The sequence below is a fragment of the Herpailurus yagouaroundi genome, unplaced genomic scaffold, assembly GCF_014898765.1.
Source record: "Herpailurus yagouaroundi ecotype Mexico unplaced genomic scaffold, PumYag 159, whole genome shotgun sequence".
Taxonomy (NCBI): Eukaryota; Metazoa; Chordata; class Mammalia; order Carnivora; family Felidae; genus Herpailurus; species Herpailurus yagouaroundi.
The window spans coordinates 13,629,646-13,649,404 of record NW_024412400.1 but is presented as its reverse complement, the minus strand read 5'-3'; the positions used below and the strand labels follow the sequence as shown (position 1 = coordinate 13,649,404).

Genomic DNA, 19,759 nt, shown 5'->3' with positions numbered 1-19,759 from the left:
AGGTGAGCCTGTGCTTGCCCGCAACCGTTCCCTAGAGCAGAGGTGGCCTAAGGAATGAGACTTTGGGCCACTAGCGTTCCTGGGTTACCTTGAAAAAATACACCTTGACTTGCAGCGCTTAGAAATAGCATTTTGGGGCTCAGACTTAAGACTAATTAGATTTGACCTATGTAGTCTGTATATTTATTTATTAAGCACCTATTATGTCCTAGGTGCTGGGGAAACAGAAATGGATAGCGATAAGCTCGTTACAATTAAATGTATTACCTACTCAAATGAGGTATGCATAGAGCGCCAAATGTGGTGGTTTTGTGGGGCAAGTTGTTTTAGTCCGAACTGAAAAGGACTCCCCAGAAGGAGGTAAGAGTTGGGGTACACACATACACACACACCTATACATACGTGTACGGATGTGTGCATATACCCATGCGCCCATGTGTGTGTGTATAAAATCCTTTCAGAAGAGGAATGGTTGTCTGCTTTTATGTGAATTATTCCTCCTTATTGGTAACATTCAAATGTAGAAGCATTATAAGATTCACAGAGTGCAAAATGATCACACAATAGACTGGTTTTAGGGCAAGTGTATTTTCTTCTCGATTCATGTTTATGCTTTGGCTGCTTTCATATTTTTCGGTTTCATGGAAGTTACGTTCATTGAAAAAATAAAAAGCATCCATGAGGCTTGTTCCTACATTAGAATTTGTATTCGGCTGAAGAAAACCTTCACACCTGCCACTAAAATGCATCCACTTCTGGGGTGGAATGCACCAGCTGTCCCCCAGCCTCCGACGGCACGCCAGGCAGTTCAGGACCGAGAATGAGGCATCATATCCCAGGCAGATTAAACTGGTGGGGAAATTTCAAGTCGACAGAATGCAATTACCCAAATTGAAATTAGGCCAGGGGCATATCAGGAGGCCCTTCCCATCTGTTGGGGAAAAGGATCACTAGATATTTAACAAGGGCAAGTGGTCAGGATCTTAGTTCTAGGAGTCGTTGAAAAGGCAGCCACTTAAAAAAAAAAAATGCTAAGGGAAAACATTACCTGGTATAAAAATCATATGCCTTCACTGGAAAATAAATAACATTAGGCCTTGAGAAGATCAGCCTTTTCCTGCTCTGGGAGGAAAGAAATGTTTATGGATGAGGAGATTAAATATTTCTACACCAGCTTCTCTTAGCAAGGACGTGGTATGTAATGGACAATTGGTTATCCTGGATTTGACAAAAAGAGATTTCCCAGACCAAACATAGTGAATCCAATACATTCATCCCTCGTCAGAATGGATAGATCCTCCCATTATGACCTTATGGAATAATGCTGTATGATTTTCCTAGGGGCCTTGATACAACATTGTTTCTTTACCAAGAAACTAAGGTAATTTTTAAAGTTTTCAGCAAAAATAAAGAAGCTGGATTTGGACAGCAGCCTTTACCAGCTACCATCATGGTGACTACATTGTTAGAACCGTGGGATCCATAGGTCCACGTTAGCACAGTGGTCCCTGCCTGTTTCCCTGTCCCTGGTAATGTGTACCTTTCTTCCAAGATGGAAAAGAAGATAGTTTTAATCTCCAGACCAATATGAACCCAGGAATCGGCACAAGCTCCCCATCCCTTCGTCAGAGATGAGGCATGGGCACTCACACCAGATCGTGGTTGGAATGGGAGTCCATTTACACTGGGAAACAGACTGGCTTCTCTACATTCCTTTCAATACTTTGTCCTCCTTTAGAGACTGAGAGAACTCAATGTTTTCAGCCTAAGGGAGGGAGAAGAGAGAGGTATCTCTGGGCCAGATGTCTCCTTTTCCAACTGCTGCTTTTTGGGGATGTGCTGTCCCGGGGTTCCCGTGGACCATTCCTCCAAGCAAGGCATCGGAGAGTCTTCTCTGTACCCTCCCTGCGAGGGACTGTTTGATGCCATGCAGGCAATCCTGACAAGCTCTCAATTCTCTTTCCCACTGTATCTGGAGACAAAGAAAAAGAGATGAGCTGGTAAGGGGTCTTATTCAGCATTATTTTCCCTTCGTTGGAGTGGTTCACTTTTTCTTTATTTTGGGGCGAGCACAAGTGGGGGAGGGGCAATGAGAGGGGACAGAGATCCTAAGTGGGCTCTGTGCTGGCAGGGGGACAGCAGTGAGCCGATATGGGGCTCGAACTCATGAACTGCCAGATCATGCCCTGAGCCGAAGTTGGACACTCAACACTCCTGGAGTGGTTCATTTTTAACTCCTTTGCTTGAAGAGGCAACATGCTTGGGAATCTGACAGTATGACCACTTGTGGAGGGGGTGAGGCAGGGCTAACTGACAAATTTAGCACAGCTGTCTGCTGCAGGGAGAGGGAGGAAGCTACGGGCAGTCCATCTACACACTGAATTCCTTGCAGCATCTCTGCCCCTCCCCACTGCACACACACATAACGCCACCCTGTATCTGTCATTGTGTCAGTTAAGGTAGGAGATCAGGAGTCCAAAAGCCCAGTAGCTTCACACTGATTTCCCCTGCCCTGCAATACCAAACCTTTCTGGAAGGTCTCCTTAGAAGAGCTCAGTCTGACCAGTGGCCCATCCTACCCATAAATGAGCACTGTTCTGAACCAGAAAGGGGTATAAGCATTTGATTGTCCTTGCTCAATTCTGACCTGAGCTTTACTATTTTTTTTTTTTAAATAATTGGCCAGAACTGATTTCTTGTTTTTTTTTCTTTCTTGATAATTTGTGAGTAACAAAGTTTATCTCTCACAGAGGAAAACAGAGAAGTTATTAGTTAATGTTGATCCAGAGCTCTGCAAATGTTAAGACTTGACATTATTATTTAGAGGTTTAGCTTGTACTAATTACCTCTTCGTTTTACTAGCCCTATATAACAAGCTACCTTCTGCACATTTTATGTGAAAGGCAGTTTTCTGAAAGGAAGAAAGTTGTTGGAGCAGGGAATGAAATAGGTGCTAAGTTTTATTTCCCACTAAATAATTCTCCTCAAGGTGGGTAAACTTTCAGTAGTTAAATTGCTAAAAATGAAGATTCTACACCACAAGAACAAATCTCCAAGAGACAATTATTTGTCTGTGTTCTTAGCATTTATGAGTCTCAGTAAACAGTCAGTACGTTTATGTTCCCCCCATTACCTTCGGTCATAAACTTCCTTAAAGAAAAACGAATAATTATGTTTCCTGACTGCATCATGAGCATAAACATTCAGGATCCTGAACCCCCCCTGGGTGGGATGGATGGTGCATCTAGACTTCTAGGGATTGGGCTGTTTTTGAGGCGCTGGCCAAAGTGTCAGGCTAAGCGTATGGCCGCAATTTAGTGTTGTTCACAGAGATGTCATCTCTAGAAGGCAAATCATAATTTGTGGGGCTATTTTTGGAATTGGGGCCTCCCAGCCTGCAGCTGCCGGGAATGGCTGGGAGTTGCACAAAGCCCCTGGCTGAAGCGTGTCGAGCTTGTGCTGTTGGCCTGAACCTTGCCATCCACTCCAGGGGCCAGCCAGTGTAACCCCGTAGCCAAAAAGGCACAGTCTCATCTTAGTTCAACAAGTGCGTCCTGGCATCAGAGTCCGAAAGGGACCTTAAATGACCTTATTACAACCTGCATTTTACACATGGGGCTCTGGCTGGGGAATCCATGTGGCCAGGGTCAGTCAACAACCAACAAGCCTCATGTGTCCTGGCTTTCGGTTTGGTACTCTTAAATATTGCCTTTGGGGTCAGGGGGGCTGACTGTAGGTTAGAGGGTAAGCAATAGACAACGAAAAGAGAATGAGTTAGGAACACAAGAAGAGTAAATTTGAGGGAATTACGTTTTTCCTTTGCAGTTCATGTGAGTTCCCTCATGTCTTGTTTGGAAACGAGACATAAAATTCTTCTGACAAATGACAAATGACTGTAACGTGGCTGGACACTTATTTTTGGATCCTGTACACGCTGGTCCTGGACACCGGAGTGCTGGCACATCAGCACTTCCTAGACCACGCTTTGGGGAGCGCTGTCCTTGATCTCCTTTTCTCTTGTATTTCGCACACTTGTCTGGTTCTCTAGGTTGGAACTTTCTGGTGTCAGGGATGGGATCTGGGCATCTGCCATTCTTGGCAGGTATTTTATTGGGCTGAATAATAACTTAAGAAAAAAATGTAAATGATCCCTCACGTGAAAAAAGAAAAAGAAACAACAACAAGTTTGCTATTATAACAAAACCAGAGATACTGGAATAGTGTTTGGATTCCTATCAGGGACACGGCTGTGATCTAAGTCTCCTAAGAGGAGACGTCATTTGGGGACATTTTTTTATTTACCTGGTTTGAGTGTAAAAAGGATTGAAAATATTAAACATTGCCAGTTGCCATTAAATTTGAACTCTCTACCACTTTTTGTGTCTTCTGAAAGGCCTCTAGACCTTCTCAGTGCATCAATTAAGATAAAGTTTGCCAGCTTTAGTAAAGAAAGATACGTAACACCCAGGTAAATTTGAATCTCAGACAAGCCATGAGTACTTTTTACAGGTATGGCCCAAATATTTCATGGGACATACCATGTCCCATGGACATACTTGCAATATTTGGGACATACTTGTATTAAAAATATATTCATGACTTATCTGGAATTCAAGTTTAAATGGGTATCTTGTATTTAACTGGTAATTGTTTTTCTAAAATCATTTAAAAATTTTAAAAAATGTTTATTTATTTATTTATTTATTTTTATTTTGAGGGAGAGAGCTAGATAGCAAGCAGGGGAGGGGCAGACAGGGCGAGGGAGAGAGAGAATCCCAAGCAGGCTCTGCACTGTCAGCCCGGAGCCCCCTGTGGGGATCAAACTCATGAACTGTGAGATGATGCCCTGAGCCAAAATTAAGAGCCAGATGCTTAAATGAATGAGCTACTTAGGAGCCCTTAAAATTTTTAATTGAAGTGTAGTTAACATACAATATTATATTAATTTCACATGTACAACATAGTGATTCTATTTAGTGTTAGCCTTTGGCCTGGACTTCTGCAGATGTTTCCAGAGAGAAGAATCAGCCCAGCCAATCAAATCTGGCCATATTGACCTGACTTGCTTAGCTATTGGCAGCTGGAAGCTGGATGGTCAATACAAGGTAATGGTATTCCTTTTAGAAAAAAAAAAAAAAAATATGTTTCTCCTGTGACAAAGCAGCTACTCCTCTCTCCCTACTTTGAGGCTTTTAGTTGGCATTTTCCAAAGCTCTGGTCTAATGCTGACACAAGTCATGACAGAAGGTGTCCTTGTAAGAAGGCCATAAGAATCCACCAGCTACATCAGGACAGAATTGGCTCAGTGGGCTGCAAATAGTGGAATTCTTTGCATCGAAATAGATAGGGAGGCATAGTGATAGACAAAAAAACAATAATAAAATTAAAAATCCTTGTGCCTATAGCATATTATAAACAAGCTGACAGAGATTGTTTACAAATAAATTTATGAGGAACTGAGAAATACAAAGGCAGAATTAATTGATGTTAAAAAAATTAAGTTGGGGGTGCCTGGGTGGCTCGGTCAGTTAAGCTTCTCACTCCTGATTTCAGCTCAGGTCATGATCATGTGCATTGTATTTGCCTGTTGTATTCCTCAGGGTTCTCCAAAAAAACCACAACCATTAAGTATATCTCTATGTAGAGAGAGTTTTACCCAGTGATTCATCTCTTACGTAAAACACCCAGTGCCCATCCAAAAAAGTGCCCTCCTTAATGCCCATCACCCATATAACCCATTCTCCCACCCACCTCACTTCCAGCAACCTTTAGTTTGCTGTCTATATTTAAGAGTCTCTTGTGGTTTGCCTCCTTCTCCTTTTTTATTTTATTTTTCCTTCTCTTCCCCTATGTTCATCTGTTGAGTTTCTCAAATTCCACATATGAGTGAAATCATGATCTCTTTCTCTGACTGACTGACTTCATTTTAATACCATCTAGTTCTGTCTACTTGGGCAAATGGCAAAATTTCATTATTTTTCATCATCAAGTAGTATTCTATTATATACACATACATATACATACATACACACCACAACTTCTTTATCCATTCATCAGTTAATGGACATTTGGACTCTTTCCATAATTTGGCTGTTGTTGATAGTGCTGCGGTAAACATTGGGGTCACGTGCCCCTTCGAATGGGCAGTTTTGTATCCTTTGGATAAATTCCTGGTCAGTGCAATTGCTGGGTCATAGGGTAGTTCTATTCTTAATTTTTTGAGGAACCTCCATACTGTTTTCCAGAGTGGCTACACCAGTTTGCATTCCCACCAATAGTGTAAAAGGGTTTCACTTTTCCACATCCTCACCAACATCTGTTGTTTCCCAAGTTGTTAATTTAGCCATTCTGACAGGTGTGAGGTGGTATCTCATTGTGGTTTTGATTTGTGTTTCCCTGATGAAGAGCGATGTTGAGCATCTTCTCATGTGTCTGTTAGCCATCTGGATGTCTTCTTTTGAAAACTATCTATTCATGTCTTCTGCCAATTTCTTCACCGAATTATTTGTTTTTTGGGTGTTGAGTTTGGTAAGGTCTTTATAGATTTTGGATACTGACCCTTTATCTGAAATGTCATTTGCAAATGTCATCTCCCATTCCATTGGTTGCCTTTTAGTTTTTTTGTTTGATTGTCTCCTTCACTGTGCAGAAGCTTTTTATCGTGATGAGGTCCAAAGTCTACTGATTTAAATGTTAACCACATTGAAAAAAATACCTCACCACAATATCTAGACTTGTGTTTGACCAAATGACCGGGCACTATATTCTAGCCAAGTTGACACATACAATTAACCATCATGTCTGTGGTCCAAATAGAGTTTATGCTATTTCATAGAAGCCCATGCTCTTTCTTTCCAGTGTTCTCTCTGTTCTGCACCATCTGTTTCTATGAAGACATGCTGACTTATTTAGGACTTTTATATATACTGTGAGTTTTCTGTTGTAAACACAAAGATTATCTTATCCAGTTTTAGAATAAAATGTTTCAGATCTCCATCAAATGATGCTGAGGGAAAAAGCTGGGTTTGGTCTTTATACAGACTTGGGTTAGGGATGTTCCTTTACCATATTATCATTGGATGACTTGGATAGAATAGGTAAAACATTTTGTTCTCAATTTGCTCAACTATAAAGTGTGGAAAATTATACCCACTTTCCAGGTACTTGTGAGTTTTAATTGAGGAGGCATTCATAAACTTCTGGCACAGCATCTAGTATATAGTAGGCCATCTATCTTTTATCTCATTTTTCTCCTTGCCCTTCTTCTTTTCGTAAGTAGTGTTTCTTAACCCACTGCCCACGCCTTGTATTCCATGCAGAAAACCCTTCCCCTCCTCTGAACATTCAGTAGTTAGGTTTATAGCAGTTCTCTTTCCAGAAAACACATTTTTTACATTTGAGTATATGTCTTATTTCCCCTTCTATTTCATAAAGTATTGCACTTTCACCACTGACAGATAAATGAGATTATTTTAGATGGAAATATTTTTCATTTACCTAACAAGTATTTATTAAATGTGTATTAAATCCCAAAGCCTGTTCTGGGTGCTGGGGATAAAACAGTGAACATGACAGGTAAATTCCTTGCCCTTGGGACCTTAAATATTAGTAGAGGGGATCCTCAAAGAAGGAAATCAACAAATATAGAATCCAAGGGTAGGCTAAGTGAAGCTGTGGTAAGTCACCAAATCTCATTAGCATAATTCCAACCAAGGTTTATTTCTTGCTCATAACAAGTCAGTGGCTGGTCCAGGTGACCATTCAAGGCAACTGTTCTAAGCCTTCCAAGATGCTTCCTCCATATAAACACATGCTTCCATCAGGAAAGGGTGGGCTGATGAATCCAACAGCAGCAGTTAAAAGTTCATACACATGTCACTTCTGCTTCCGATTTTATTTGCCTTAGCAGGTCATATGGTCATGCCTAATTTCAATGAAGTGGAGAAGTGTGAGTCTTGGTGATCCTAGTGGTAAAGGAGAAACCTATGTGACTACGGCAGTATTAAGGGCTATGAAAAGTATGTGTAAAGAGAGAGAGGAGTGTTAAGTATTTTTAAAAAGATAATAAAAGCAAAATAGACATGAGTTTTCATGTATATCTCTCATTGCTTAGAATTATAATAAAGAATGTACTTCAAAAAATTGGGTCGAGTTAATATTACTTGATAACTATTGTTAGAAATAGGTATTCAGATATAAGGAAAAACATTTAGGTCATTTCTGACTGGCTGATTTTTCGTAGATACTGAGATACTACATCTACTTGAAGACAATGGTGGTAATTTTTATATTGGTATTCTTGGTTATTTAGGCACATAGTAGATGCTTAAGCAAAACTGTTGATTTAAATAATATTCATTGTTTTAAATTATTCTTGCTTCTCTACAGGGTTGTCTTGAAATATAACCCATTTTAATTTTGTCCTGAAGCTTGAAATTTTCTTCCAAGGCCAATTTTTATTGTCTTTATCTTCACTAAAATTTTTTTTTTTAATTTTTTTTTTTTCAGCGTTTATTTATTTTTGGGACAGAGAGAGACAGAGCATGAACAGGGGAGGGGCAGAGAGAGGGAGACACAGAATCGGAAACAGGCTCCAGGCTCTGAGCCATCAGCCCAGAGCCTGACGCGGGGCTCGAACTCACGGCCCGCGAGATCGTGACCTGGCCGAAGTCGGACGCTTAACCGACTGCGCCACCCAGGCGCCCCTATCTTCACTAAAATTTTACATTTAATTATGGTTCAGATTTGGACCACAAATGGTTGAATCACTAGTCGTCTCTTTCTTCTGGTTTGTTTCAAGTATGTTCTTAAAGAATGGATAAGTATTTGATAGGAGAAAAGATAATTGTATCACTTCTGTCAGAGTTTGTAATCTACCATCTTATCTTTTTTTTTTTTTAAACTTACTTTTATCTTTAATAGGCTGTTGGCATCTGTTGTGTTGGAAAGGGATTTCCCAAATTTGAATAAAGAGAGCAAGAAATACCAAGTTGTGCTTTTGTTTGTTTTAGTTTATTCAAGTTCATGAATGTCTTGTAGATAAGGTAGAATATAGCTTTCAAAGGTAGTATAATAATAATGATAATAATTATTATTATTTGCTTATCTCTCTACTGTTCTTTTTTCCTGCTTTTGACTAAGTCTTTGTCATTAAAAAAATAAATCAGCCAAAGAGAGGACCCATTTATTCTTTGAGTGGATAGGTCAGAGCAACCAGAAGAGAGTCTCCCATGTCTACCCAATTGACCCTCATTCCAGGACCATCATTTCTCTAACTCCGGATTGTATGTCTGAGATGTTGTCTCTATCCTGTTAACCAAGAACTTGTCTTAAATGAGTGTCTCTCCGGTCTGTATTGTGAATCATGTGAATTTGTAAGAGTCCATGCTCTTTGATGTGGTTTACTGCTCTTGGATTTGTACAAAATTTGTTAGTTGGCAAATGGGACACAGCTGGCTTCTGATTTAGAGAGTGCCTTAAATTAGTTACCTCCTACCTTAACTTGATCATTTAAATGGAAAGCACTACTGCTCCAACAGAGCAGACATGATATAAAAACTATTTCTGACATGAGTATCTTGCTTCCCCGATTGCAATTGCTACTGGTGTCTCTAACGGAAAAAATAAAAAAATAAAACACAGGTTTTACAATTCTCACAAGTGGTAAACTGTCTTTGCGTTATTTAAGAAAAGCTTTAAATGTTCAGTGGATGTGCTTAGACTAATGATAGTTGATGCCCAGGACATAGCAATAATCCAATGAAATACAATCGCATTTTGGAAAGTGGCAATTTGTGTAGAAATTGCAGATATCATCAACACATGCTGGGAACTTTACATGTAATAAGTGAGCTATAGCTTGGGCTGAGGAGTTACTTATTTGGCCTTTCATTTGTAAGTAAGTCACCAATCTTTCCCCTCCAAGGCATAGGTAGGCCAGTTATTAATAAAAGAATACTGATATCCTTTGTTCATAGTGGTAAAATTGCCAGAAGCAATTGAGGATTCTGATCTTGTAAGTCTTAGTATTTGGAGGAACCTCATTAAGTCATTCGGAGGACAGCATTCTATAGTTGAAGATGAGTAGCTCTACAATCCGAATATTTGGATAGAGTACTGACTGTACTATTAACTAATTTAGCTTTCTTCACCAAGTGCCCACTAAGACTTACATGATCCGGCCCAGGGTATCTCTCCAGTCTTCTTTGATAATCTTTACTCCTTGCTTGCTCCATTTCAGCCTCTGTGCCATTTCTTACACATTTTAAAGACATGTTCTTGCTGTCAGGCTTTCTGTACTTACTGTTATCTCTGTCTGGAATGATCTTCCAGATGCAGGCTGACATTTATTGAGCAGATCCAGTATGTTTCAAGGTGTTACAAATGCATGGCATGTTAATCTGGGTGAATTCTCATGATAGCTGTATGAAGTGTGTGGTGTGACATTGAATGGATGAGAAAAGGAGGCAGAGTGATTCTGTCAGAGGCAGAACTGGAACCAAGGCAGTTTGGGTGGGAGCCCAGGCCCTCATAAAAAGGGCTCTCTTGGTACACAACACCCAGGGTGTGGTTCCCACCCTTCCTTTAACCTCAGAGCTCTTTCTTGGTGAGCATTTCCTGACTATCCTATTTAAATTTTTTTTATGATTATGTTTGTTTATTTTGAGAGAGAGAGAGAGAGAGAGAGAGAGAGGGGGCAGGGGAGGAGCAAAAAGAGAGGGACACACAAAATCTGAAGCAGGCTCCAGGCTCTGAACTCTCAGCTAGAGCCCAACATGGGGCCCAAACCCACAAGTTGTGAGATCATGACCTGAGCTGAAGTCGGTTGCTCAACTGACTGGGCCACCCATGTGACCCCTGACTTTCCATTTAAAGAGGAATCCCTATAAAGGAAGAAAGGAAGGAAGGACGGATGGAAGGAAGGAAGGAAGGAAGGAAGGAAGAATCCCTGTGACTCTGTTTCTCTTTACTCAGCTCTATATTTCTCAACAGTACTGCATATTACCTGATTTATATTGCCTGTTTGCTTGCTTATCACTTTATCTCCCTCACTAGAATATATATTCTATGAGGGCTGGGCATTGTTCTGATCTGTGTTATCACTCTATCCCCTGCATCTAGAAATTTACTGAAATGTACTGAAAGAAGTGTGTGAGTTGGGTTAGAATTTTTATTGTATTTAAGATATCTTATTTTTCAAACATTTGCAGAGCACCCTTTTTGTGCTAGATTCCATGGCAGGTTTTGGAAATATGAAGGTGAATGAGATTGATGGGACCTTGTACTTTCCTGCTTTTCCTGAGGCTTTAAGGGCATCATAGAAGAAACAAACATGCAACTAACAGGCAGTTGCCAGGCTAAGCATTCTATCAGGGCAAATGTAAGGTGCAGTACGGAAGTGAGGGTTCAGGTAAAGCTACTCTGAAGGGCTGATACGCATTCTGAGAGCTGAAGGATGGAGATGCAAGACCACCCTAGGGCAGAACAGATAACAGAAGGCCCTGAGAGAGCACATTCTGGTTCAAAAGCAGTTCACTATGACTGTGAGGGGCAGAGCTGACTATCCGAGTCTGGAGAATAAAGTTGGGTTTTCAAGTGCCTTGAAAACTATTCCAAGGAGTCAGGGCTTTGTTGTCTGAGCAATGAGATGTCCCTGAATGGTTTTTAAGTCAATGTAATTTTGATTTCGTATCTGATTTAGTTTATAGCCTTCGGCCAGGTAAGTTGGCAGTATTTCCACTTTCTGGATGGGATGAGTGAGGCCTGAATAACACATTTAAATGTTGGTGGAGTTGATTTAATTCTCTCAATGATAGTGCTATCAGGACTCCTAACATACCTTCCCACCCTCTCTCCTTTTTTTCTGGTTGTTGTTATTGGCAAAAGTCAAACATAAAGCTGCCCACCATCCTTATCTTTCTCCAAGGAACGTCCATGTACTCACACAGCTTCCAATAACCAGACCCCTGAGTGGAAGCCAGTGACCTCAAGGGTGGCGGGACTTGTATGCAGATGGACACCATATTGTGCATTGGGCTAGAATTCTCTGTTCTTCACCAAGAAGCTGGATTTATACCAGGAACCTCTTATCTGAAAAGGCGACTCTGGACTGGGGAGAACAGAGCTGGTTTGACAAAGTAGAGAGGCTCTCAATATTGGTCTGCCCACGCTTTGGGCATGTGTGAGCACTCACAGCAAAACACAGCTGGCATGTCTAATTTTAGCCTTGTCTGCCTTGAAAAGAGTCCCTTAAAGGAAATATATTTTCTCTGAAACAATTTGTATTATTAATGTAATAGCTGATAGACCTGTCAGAATACTGCTTATTATTGGTGGGGAAAAACTCTGCCAAGTAAGTATGATTTTTTTTGTGTGTGTGATGTTATCAGTAAAGTGATTAATGCATTCATGAATCAAAATAATTATAAAGAGATAGACAGTGAGAAAATCAGTGATTTTATTTATAAAGACACCCGTCAACCTAGTGGGATACCTCTTTTGATGCTTACAAAATGGATGTAAGACTGAGAGTGACCGTTTCTGCTCTAGTAAGTCGGTCACTGTGACCGAACAGTAGTCCCGGAGTAGACTCTACAATTTCTTCGCTACTTTTCATTCTCCATGTCCTCCAAGAAGAGTTTCTGAACCGGGTCTCAGATTCATCTGGCTTTATATGTTAACAGGTTTTGAAAGCATCTGAGACACCCTGTTTCCATTTTCACCAGCAAGGGTTGTCCCTCTGCCTTTATTTATTATTATTTTTTTCTTTCTCTTCCTTTCTCCCTTCGTCTTCCCTCCCATGGTCTTCTGTGTTTTGTTTAGCAGGGTAGCATACCTTGCAACTTGGCAAGAAAAAAAAGAAAAGAAGGCAGCTCTTGTGGGTGGTGGGGGGGGGGGGTGGATGAAGGGAAGGATAAGAAATAATCCACCGCCTGCATTTGAGCTCCCCGGGTTCAGTTCCAGCGGCAGCCAGCTGGCTGCAAAAATTGCTTTGCTATTCGAGATAGCCAGCAGAGGGAATCGGAACTTTGCTTGCAGCAGGGGTTGAAGCAGCCTTTTTTTTTTTTTTTTTTTTTTTTTCTTGGAGGAAATACTGCAGCCTTCTGGACTGCGTACGCTGCTCCCTGGAGAGGCTCTCTCGGTTCCACCCACCGGCTGGAAGGAGGGGAAGTGAATGAAAGGACAGGACAAGCCCCGAACACCATGTCACTCTGGGAGGGAGACAGCAGCAACTAAGCTGTGCGAGGTTTTTTGTTTTTTTTTTTTTTTCCTTTTTCTTTTTCCCTTTCTTTTTCTTTCTTTTTTTTTCTTTTTTCTGTTTCTTCTTTCTTTCTCTTTCTCTTTCTTTTTTTTTTTCTTTTTCTTTAAGGTGGGGAAAGAGACAAACAGGAGACAGGAAGCTGATCTGCAAGGATTCGGAGTTGTGCTAAAAGGACTTTGATTTTTTTTTTTTCTCTCTCTCTCTTTACAAACGCTGGCAATTGACATCACTACAGACAGCCTGGTAGAGAACAAACTGCCTCATCCCAAGTGGACCCTGGCAGCTGGGGGAAGGAAGGCAAGATCTGGGGAGGCTGTGTCTGTTGGTCTTTTTTCCTACCGATACCCCTCCTTTTTTTTTTTTTTTTTTTTTTTTTTTTTTTTTTTTTTGGTGTGTTTCTTTTTTAAATTCTTGCTGTGTTGGAACTAGCGAGTGGTGGAAGACGAGGGATTTCTGAAGCCTCATCAGTCATCGAGACTGTCAGGAATAGTGGTTTAAGAGGAAGCTCGGCCTGGGGCACTATACCCTGTCATCCAGTTCCCTGCCTCGGAGATAAAGATTCCAGCTACATGGGCAAACGCCTGGATCAGCCACAAATGTACCCCCAGTACACTTACTACTATCCTCACTATCTCCAAACCAAGGTATGGCTCGACCCACAGTCTGGCAATCAGTGTGGTATCCTTCTGCACTTGGGATGGGAAATAGGCATGTGAATTATTATTTACCTCCCCTTCCCCATCACCTCTTCCTGCTTCTTTGAAATTAGTAACATACCAAGGGAGTTAATGAGGCAGAGGAGAATATAAGAAGAAAGCAAGCCCGGGATTGTGGCTTTCTCTTTTAGGAGAGATAATAGTTTCGCTCGTGTTCTTTTGTTGTTATTTGGCAACATGAAAATGTTCCTGATATCCGTAGTAAAGTCCTTTGCAGATGGACAGGGTTGTTAGAAAGGAGATCGTAACAGTGATTATCAGGCACAAGAATACAATTTCAGGGGCTTTTCTGGTGAGCTGTTCTTTGTTTGTGGCTCTAAAAGGGTTTTTCCCACTGGATAGGACACACCAGGGTGGGGGCAACTCAAACTTTTAATCGCTGAGTATAAAATGAAAGAAGGGTGTGGGAAGGTATAGTACAGCTGACTAAAGTCCTTTAGAGTTTGTTTGGGTGTGTTTTGTGTGTGTGTGTGTGTCTGTGTGTGTGTGTGTGTTTATTTGCCTTACATATTTTATTTTATATCGAGGATGAGCAAGATGCTAGAGACTGAATTTTGGAGCTTTACCATAGGTGTTCTTTACTTTTAGAAGCTCTGTTTTTCTGTGCTGGCTGCCATCAGGAGGCCTGGGTCTTGAAACGGGATGCAATGTAACTGATGACAATTGGACGTGAATTGGTTAAATACTTGAATCTTTATGTGTGTGCTCAAATGATCATTACGGGGCCAGTGGCAAGCCCACGTAACGAAGCAGTGGGCAGTGCCAGCCGTGAACTTTATCCTGCACTTCAGACATGAAAGACTCTCAGGTGTGAAATCACTGCTCCAATTTGTCAATTAAATTGGACTTGACTGGGGTGGGGGGGATGTTGGTGTAGTTACCACTTTGAACGCATGGGTTATATTTCTATATGGATGATATTATTTTGTATTGCATTAGCCAGACTCCGCTGTCTTCTTAATAAATAAATATGCCGAGAGTGAACAAGGCGTGCCTGAGTGATCTGTGCTGTCACTAGGACTCGATGATGTGATTAGTGTTTGGTAATTCATGCTGTAGTTAGCTCTTATTTATTCTGTCTCATCAAACAATGCCTATTTGTAAACCAGACCAGGCAGCAGACTTTCAGAATTACATTAAAAATTGTTGCTTTTTTCCTCTCTTTTTCAATCGCTCTATGACTCGCCCTGCCCCTCCAAGGTCGACTCACATTGCTTTTTGCCTTTGTGAGCATTTAGTTTGTGCTGCTGCTGCTTAAATAGACCAGCCCTCCTGCTCCAGTGCCTTGAGATTTAACTCTTTGGGGGATTGGGTAGAGAATGCTGCCTGCCTTCCTTAAGGAAATGGCAAAGCAAGGACAAGTTAAAAAAAAAAAAAAAGGAAATTTATAGTCATTTCTCATCCCCCAAAGAAACAAAAACAACAAACTCAAGGGTTCCATGAAAAATATCGGACATTCCATCCCTTTTACTCATTTGGCTAAATTTTTCCAAATGTTTCAAAATTCATGCTTTCTTTTTGGGTCTTTTTTTTTCTATGAAGTATATTCAGAAAAGAAACTTCAGATAAAAATGAATGGAATAATGAAATAATTGCTTTCCTGCTTGAGATTTCTTTTAACTTATTACCATCAGGAAATAATGTGCGTATTATATTAAGGACAGGATGCTAGATGAGCTACACTGATGGGAAGTGTGTGTGTGTGTGTGTGTGTGTGTGTGTGTGTGTGTGTGTGTGTATTTGAGAGAGAGAGAGAAGGAGGGAGAGAAGGAGAGAGAGAGATTGGGATAAAGAGGAAAAGTGAAGTGACAGAAAAGAAGAGAGCCTAAAAAATACAGAGGGAATTAAAAACAATCTGTTTTGGGGTCCTGTGTAGTTTAGTGTTGTGTAGACAGGCGGCATCTGGATCTTGTTACTTTCAAGCTAGTCAAAGCCATCAACTTCTGGAACATTTTTAAAGAAGCTAGATCCATTAGGTGACCTGAGCTGATATTTGGGTAATCAGATCAGGGTGGTAGGGAATATAAGATCAGCTCCTTTGGCTATCCTGGTAGTTCATATTGATTATTATGTTGTAAAATTTCGACAGTGCTGTGAAGTTGTCGAATGCTGTTACGGTGGCTCTGAAATGACAGACATTAATAACATTCCTGGAAGCTGAAGATGTGAAAACGTGCCCTGGTTTGAAACGTGGGCGCACAGGGGATGGGAAGAAGGGTCAATCATATTTTCAAATGTGGGGGCTTCCTGACAGCATGAACACTATGTAATAAAGTACCATCATGCCCCCGTGTAACATGAACACAACTAGGTTATTTCAGTATCATTTTTTTGGCTTGTTTTATGCTTATATCTTAAAATTTAATCTATAATACTTTTGAAGGAAATACATGCTGCTCATGTTTATTTGGTAAGCCCAGGTGGAATTCATAGATTCTACTGTCCTTCCAGCCTTGGGTTATAGTTATAATCCATTTTTGAAATCATAGCTGTTTAAACTGATGCTGGTATATAAAGAATATTCATGGTTGATAAAAATAGAATTCTGTGGTTGACAATAAAAGTCATGTTCTGGTGACATCATAATTTAAGCTGTTGTCTAAATTCAGGTGTTTTCAACTAATCAACAAAAGCTGTTTACTGACATTATTTTGGGTTGGAAAATCTTTATGGGATTGTTACAGAACTGAAAGGTTCACTATTTATTGTATTCATTCAGAAAGTGCAAAATACTGAACCTTTTACTTCAATGTGTGTATTGGATACAGCTGCTGTTTTATTATGATAAAACAAAATGAAAGTAGGATTTTTAAATAAATGGAAATGTTTCTGTTTCCTCAAATGCAATTAAAGTTTTAGAAAAACTTGGGACGCTTCCCTGCCTTCTCTGCTCCTCTTATTTCCGATCAAATTAGAACCAATCCATTAACTTTGTTGCTTAAAAATAAAATATAATAATAATAGTAAGACATTAATGCTTTTCTCCCTTTGAATAATTTTCTAAATGCTTAAAACAATAGATGAGAAAAATGTACCTGTAAGTTAAATGAAAACCAGTGGCTGACTGGTGGCTAGCTATGCCTTGCAGCAGTGTTGTTCCAGAATGCTTACTCTCCAAGACCTCACGTTCAAAGTTGTCATTTGTCAATTTTCTTTTGGCCATTTTTCTTTTCCTCTCAAAAGAACCAATTTCAAAAAGAAACGTTGGTTTTGGTTAAGCAGTAAAGAAGAAATCTTGGTGACATGTTGTAATATTTATATAAGAGACATAACTGGATTTAAAAAAATCTTCATCAAAACAAATTTGCTGTTTGAAGGCCACCCAGAATAATAAGCAGATTTTAGAGAACGGGGACCAAAAAAGGGTTCATGAGCTTAATGATAATGTCTATAATGATGTTTGAATGAGTTGTAACCTAATATTTCTCAGTACTTTTGTTCTAGCCCATTCAAAGTAGCTAACCTGTTGCTTTTGCATTGTGAGAGCCAGGGTGAATTTCAATCTGAATTTGAGGTACTTTGGGGCGGTTTCTTGGCAAAACAGCTTAGTCAAACTAGGAAAAGTAAAAAGAGTGAAACATGGTCACAGCCCGGCAAACTAATATTTTGCAGCTGAGAAATAGGTATTTCTCTCATAAATGATGCTTCGAAAACTTGGGTCATCCTTCCAAAACTTTAAACTTCGTCCAGGCACCCACAGCAAGCTTGTCCTTCCTTCTGTTTCCTTCCGCTGACCAGGTCACGGCATTTCTATCAATCCAGGGCACAGTTTCTACTCACGCTGCTTTTCCATCAGCCCACTGCTTTTCCTTCTTTGGCCGTCCACTCCCCCTGAAGATCTTACAGAAATGGGTTCAGACTGTGGGACCCTATAGGGTTTTTTTGGCTGGTGGTACTCAGCTTGTATTCAGAGCATGGTGTGAAGTTGGGGTCAGGTGTAAGGAGTAATTCATCAACTGCACACCGATTTCAGGCTGAGTTTCTAACCATCTGCAGCCTGGACAGCTGCCCATCTCTCAAAGTCTAGCTAGAGCCCAACTGATTGTGCCATAGAAAGAGCAAACACTTGAAACACAAAGGACTAAGGAGGAGGTGAAGGAAGAGAGAGGCTCCTAGGGGCAAAGGATATTCTCAAAGATGTAAACGTACAAATCCTTCAAAAGCAAAACAGAACAACCCCTTAACATACTTCTTGCACATGAAAATGTAGAAAATCTTGCAGAGGGAGGGAATGAGTTTAGAATTTCCTTAGTACTTCCTGCCTCAGATTTGCATTGATAGCCAGAGTTGGTAACTTGCCAGTTTTAAAACAGCCTTGAAAACTCCCAAGTTCTGTTTTCCTTTGAAAGCCTGAAACATACAAAACTGGTTTTCTAAAAATCTTCCAGCAAGAGAATTTTTAGGTACAACTCCAAATATTTCTTTTGCTTCAAGGGGCGGGGGGTAAGGTGGTAATATGAAACTATGATAAATCTTGTCTCTCTTTAGAATGTGTACAATTTTAATTGGCTTAAATAAGAGAAAAATAGTTATAGGGGGTCACTTTCCCTTTCTAGTTGTTTTGTTTTCTTTACTCCCCCCCCATTTTTATTATCATTGGGTTTGTCTTTTCTATAATATAGTCATTGTTTCACTAAGTTGAGTGCCTACTTAGATGGAGGAAATATGTAAAAAGTTCATGTGTTTTCTTTCTTCAGAATCATGCCAAATTCAAAGGAAACGTAAATTTGTTCTAACAGTATCTTTGTAATGCAGTTTGCTCTTGCTTTCTCTCAATAATAGAATTAAAACTCAACATTATTTCTATGAAGTAATTAAATCTATTAGAGGGTTGGAGGTAGGGGTGATTTGCAAGGAGGGAGGCAAAACAAGGGAAGGAGGATGTAAGTTCATCTCAGGTCTTTCTGGTTCCAGGAATTCTGGAAAGCTTCATTTTTTGCACTAATATGATTTTTACACAATCCTTTTTGACATTATCAGTCTTTTTGGCAGAGAGAGGGCTCCGTCACAATTATGCCCATGCCAAATTCTAAGAAAACCAGTCTTTTCCTTTAAGAGAAAATCTTTTTAGTGTCGGACTTCTTATTCAGAGTAAATGGTTGATGTTTATCCAAAATTGGCTTCGAGTACTACATTAAAATTGTGTTTTGTAACAGTCTCATAAGCCACAGCTGTATGTGATTAAATAGTGTAATATCAAAAGCATGTGAGAATAGACTTTTTTATGCTATAGCTCTTGCACAGCAAGAGAGCAGATGAAACTACAAGGGCAACAGTGTACTTGTGTGTCGTAATACCTGTGTCGAGGATACGCGATGCTGGTCTTTGCAGTAGTGGGAAAAATGCTAGAACTGCCTTGGACAGGATTGAAACATACACTTTCTGAAGATGGAGACAGACATATGATACCAGTTTTTAAATATAGAGTGCCATTTAATTGGAAAACCCATATTTACTGAAGGGTCTGTAACCAGTGCCATTGGAAGGGGCATCATGACTCCCAAGGAGCACCGCATTCAAAGAGCCAAAGCGAAATTTCTCGTTTCTGTTTTGAAACCGTCAACTGTTGGGGCGCCTGGGTGGCGCAGTCGGTTAAGCGTCCGACTTCAGCCAGGTCACGATCTTGCGGTCCGTGAGTTCGAGCCCTGCGGCAGGCTCTGGGCTGATGGCTCAGAGCCTGGAGCCTGTTTCCGATTCTGTGTCTTCCTCTCTCTCTGCCCCTCCCCCGTTCATGCTCTGTCTCTCTCTGTCCCAAAAATAAATAAACGTTGAAAAAAACAAA

General features: G+C 40.4%; 1 protein-coding gene across 11 annotated transcripts in view; it reads left to right on the top strand.

Annotated features, from left to right (window-relative positions):
- Positions 1-19,759, top strand: part of RBMS3 (RNA binding motif single stranded interacting protein 3) — a 1,359,438-nt gene that overhangs the window by 616,591 nt on the left and 723,088 nt on the right. The window contains exon 1 of one of the 11 annotated variants that reach the window (XM_040481152.1): positions 13,106-13,905. The exons of the other annotated variants lie outside the window; for them this stretch is intronic. Coding sequence (XP_040337086.1) covers positions 13,831-13,905 — 75 coding nt within the window. The 5' untranslated portion in view covers positions 13,106-13,830. Of the gene's footprint in view, positions 1-13,105; positions 13,906-19,759 lie in introns of those variants that run through there. 11 annotated transcript variants of the gene reach the window in all.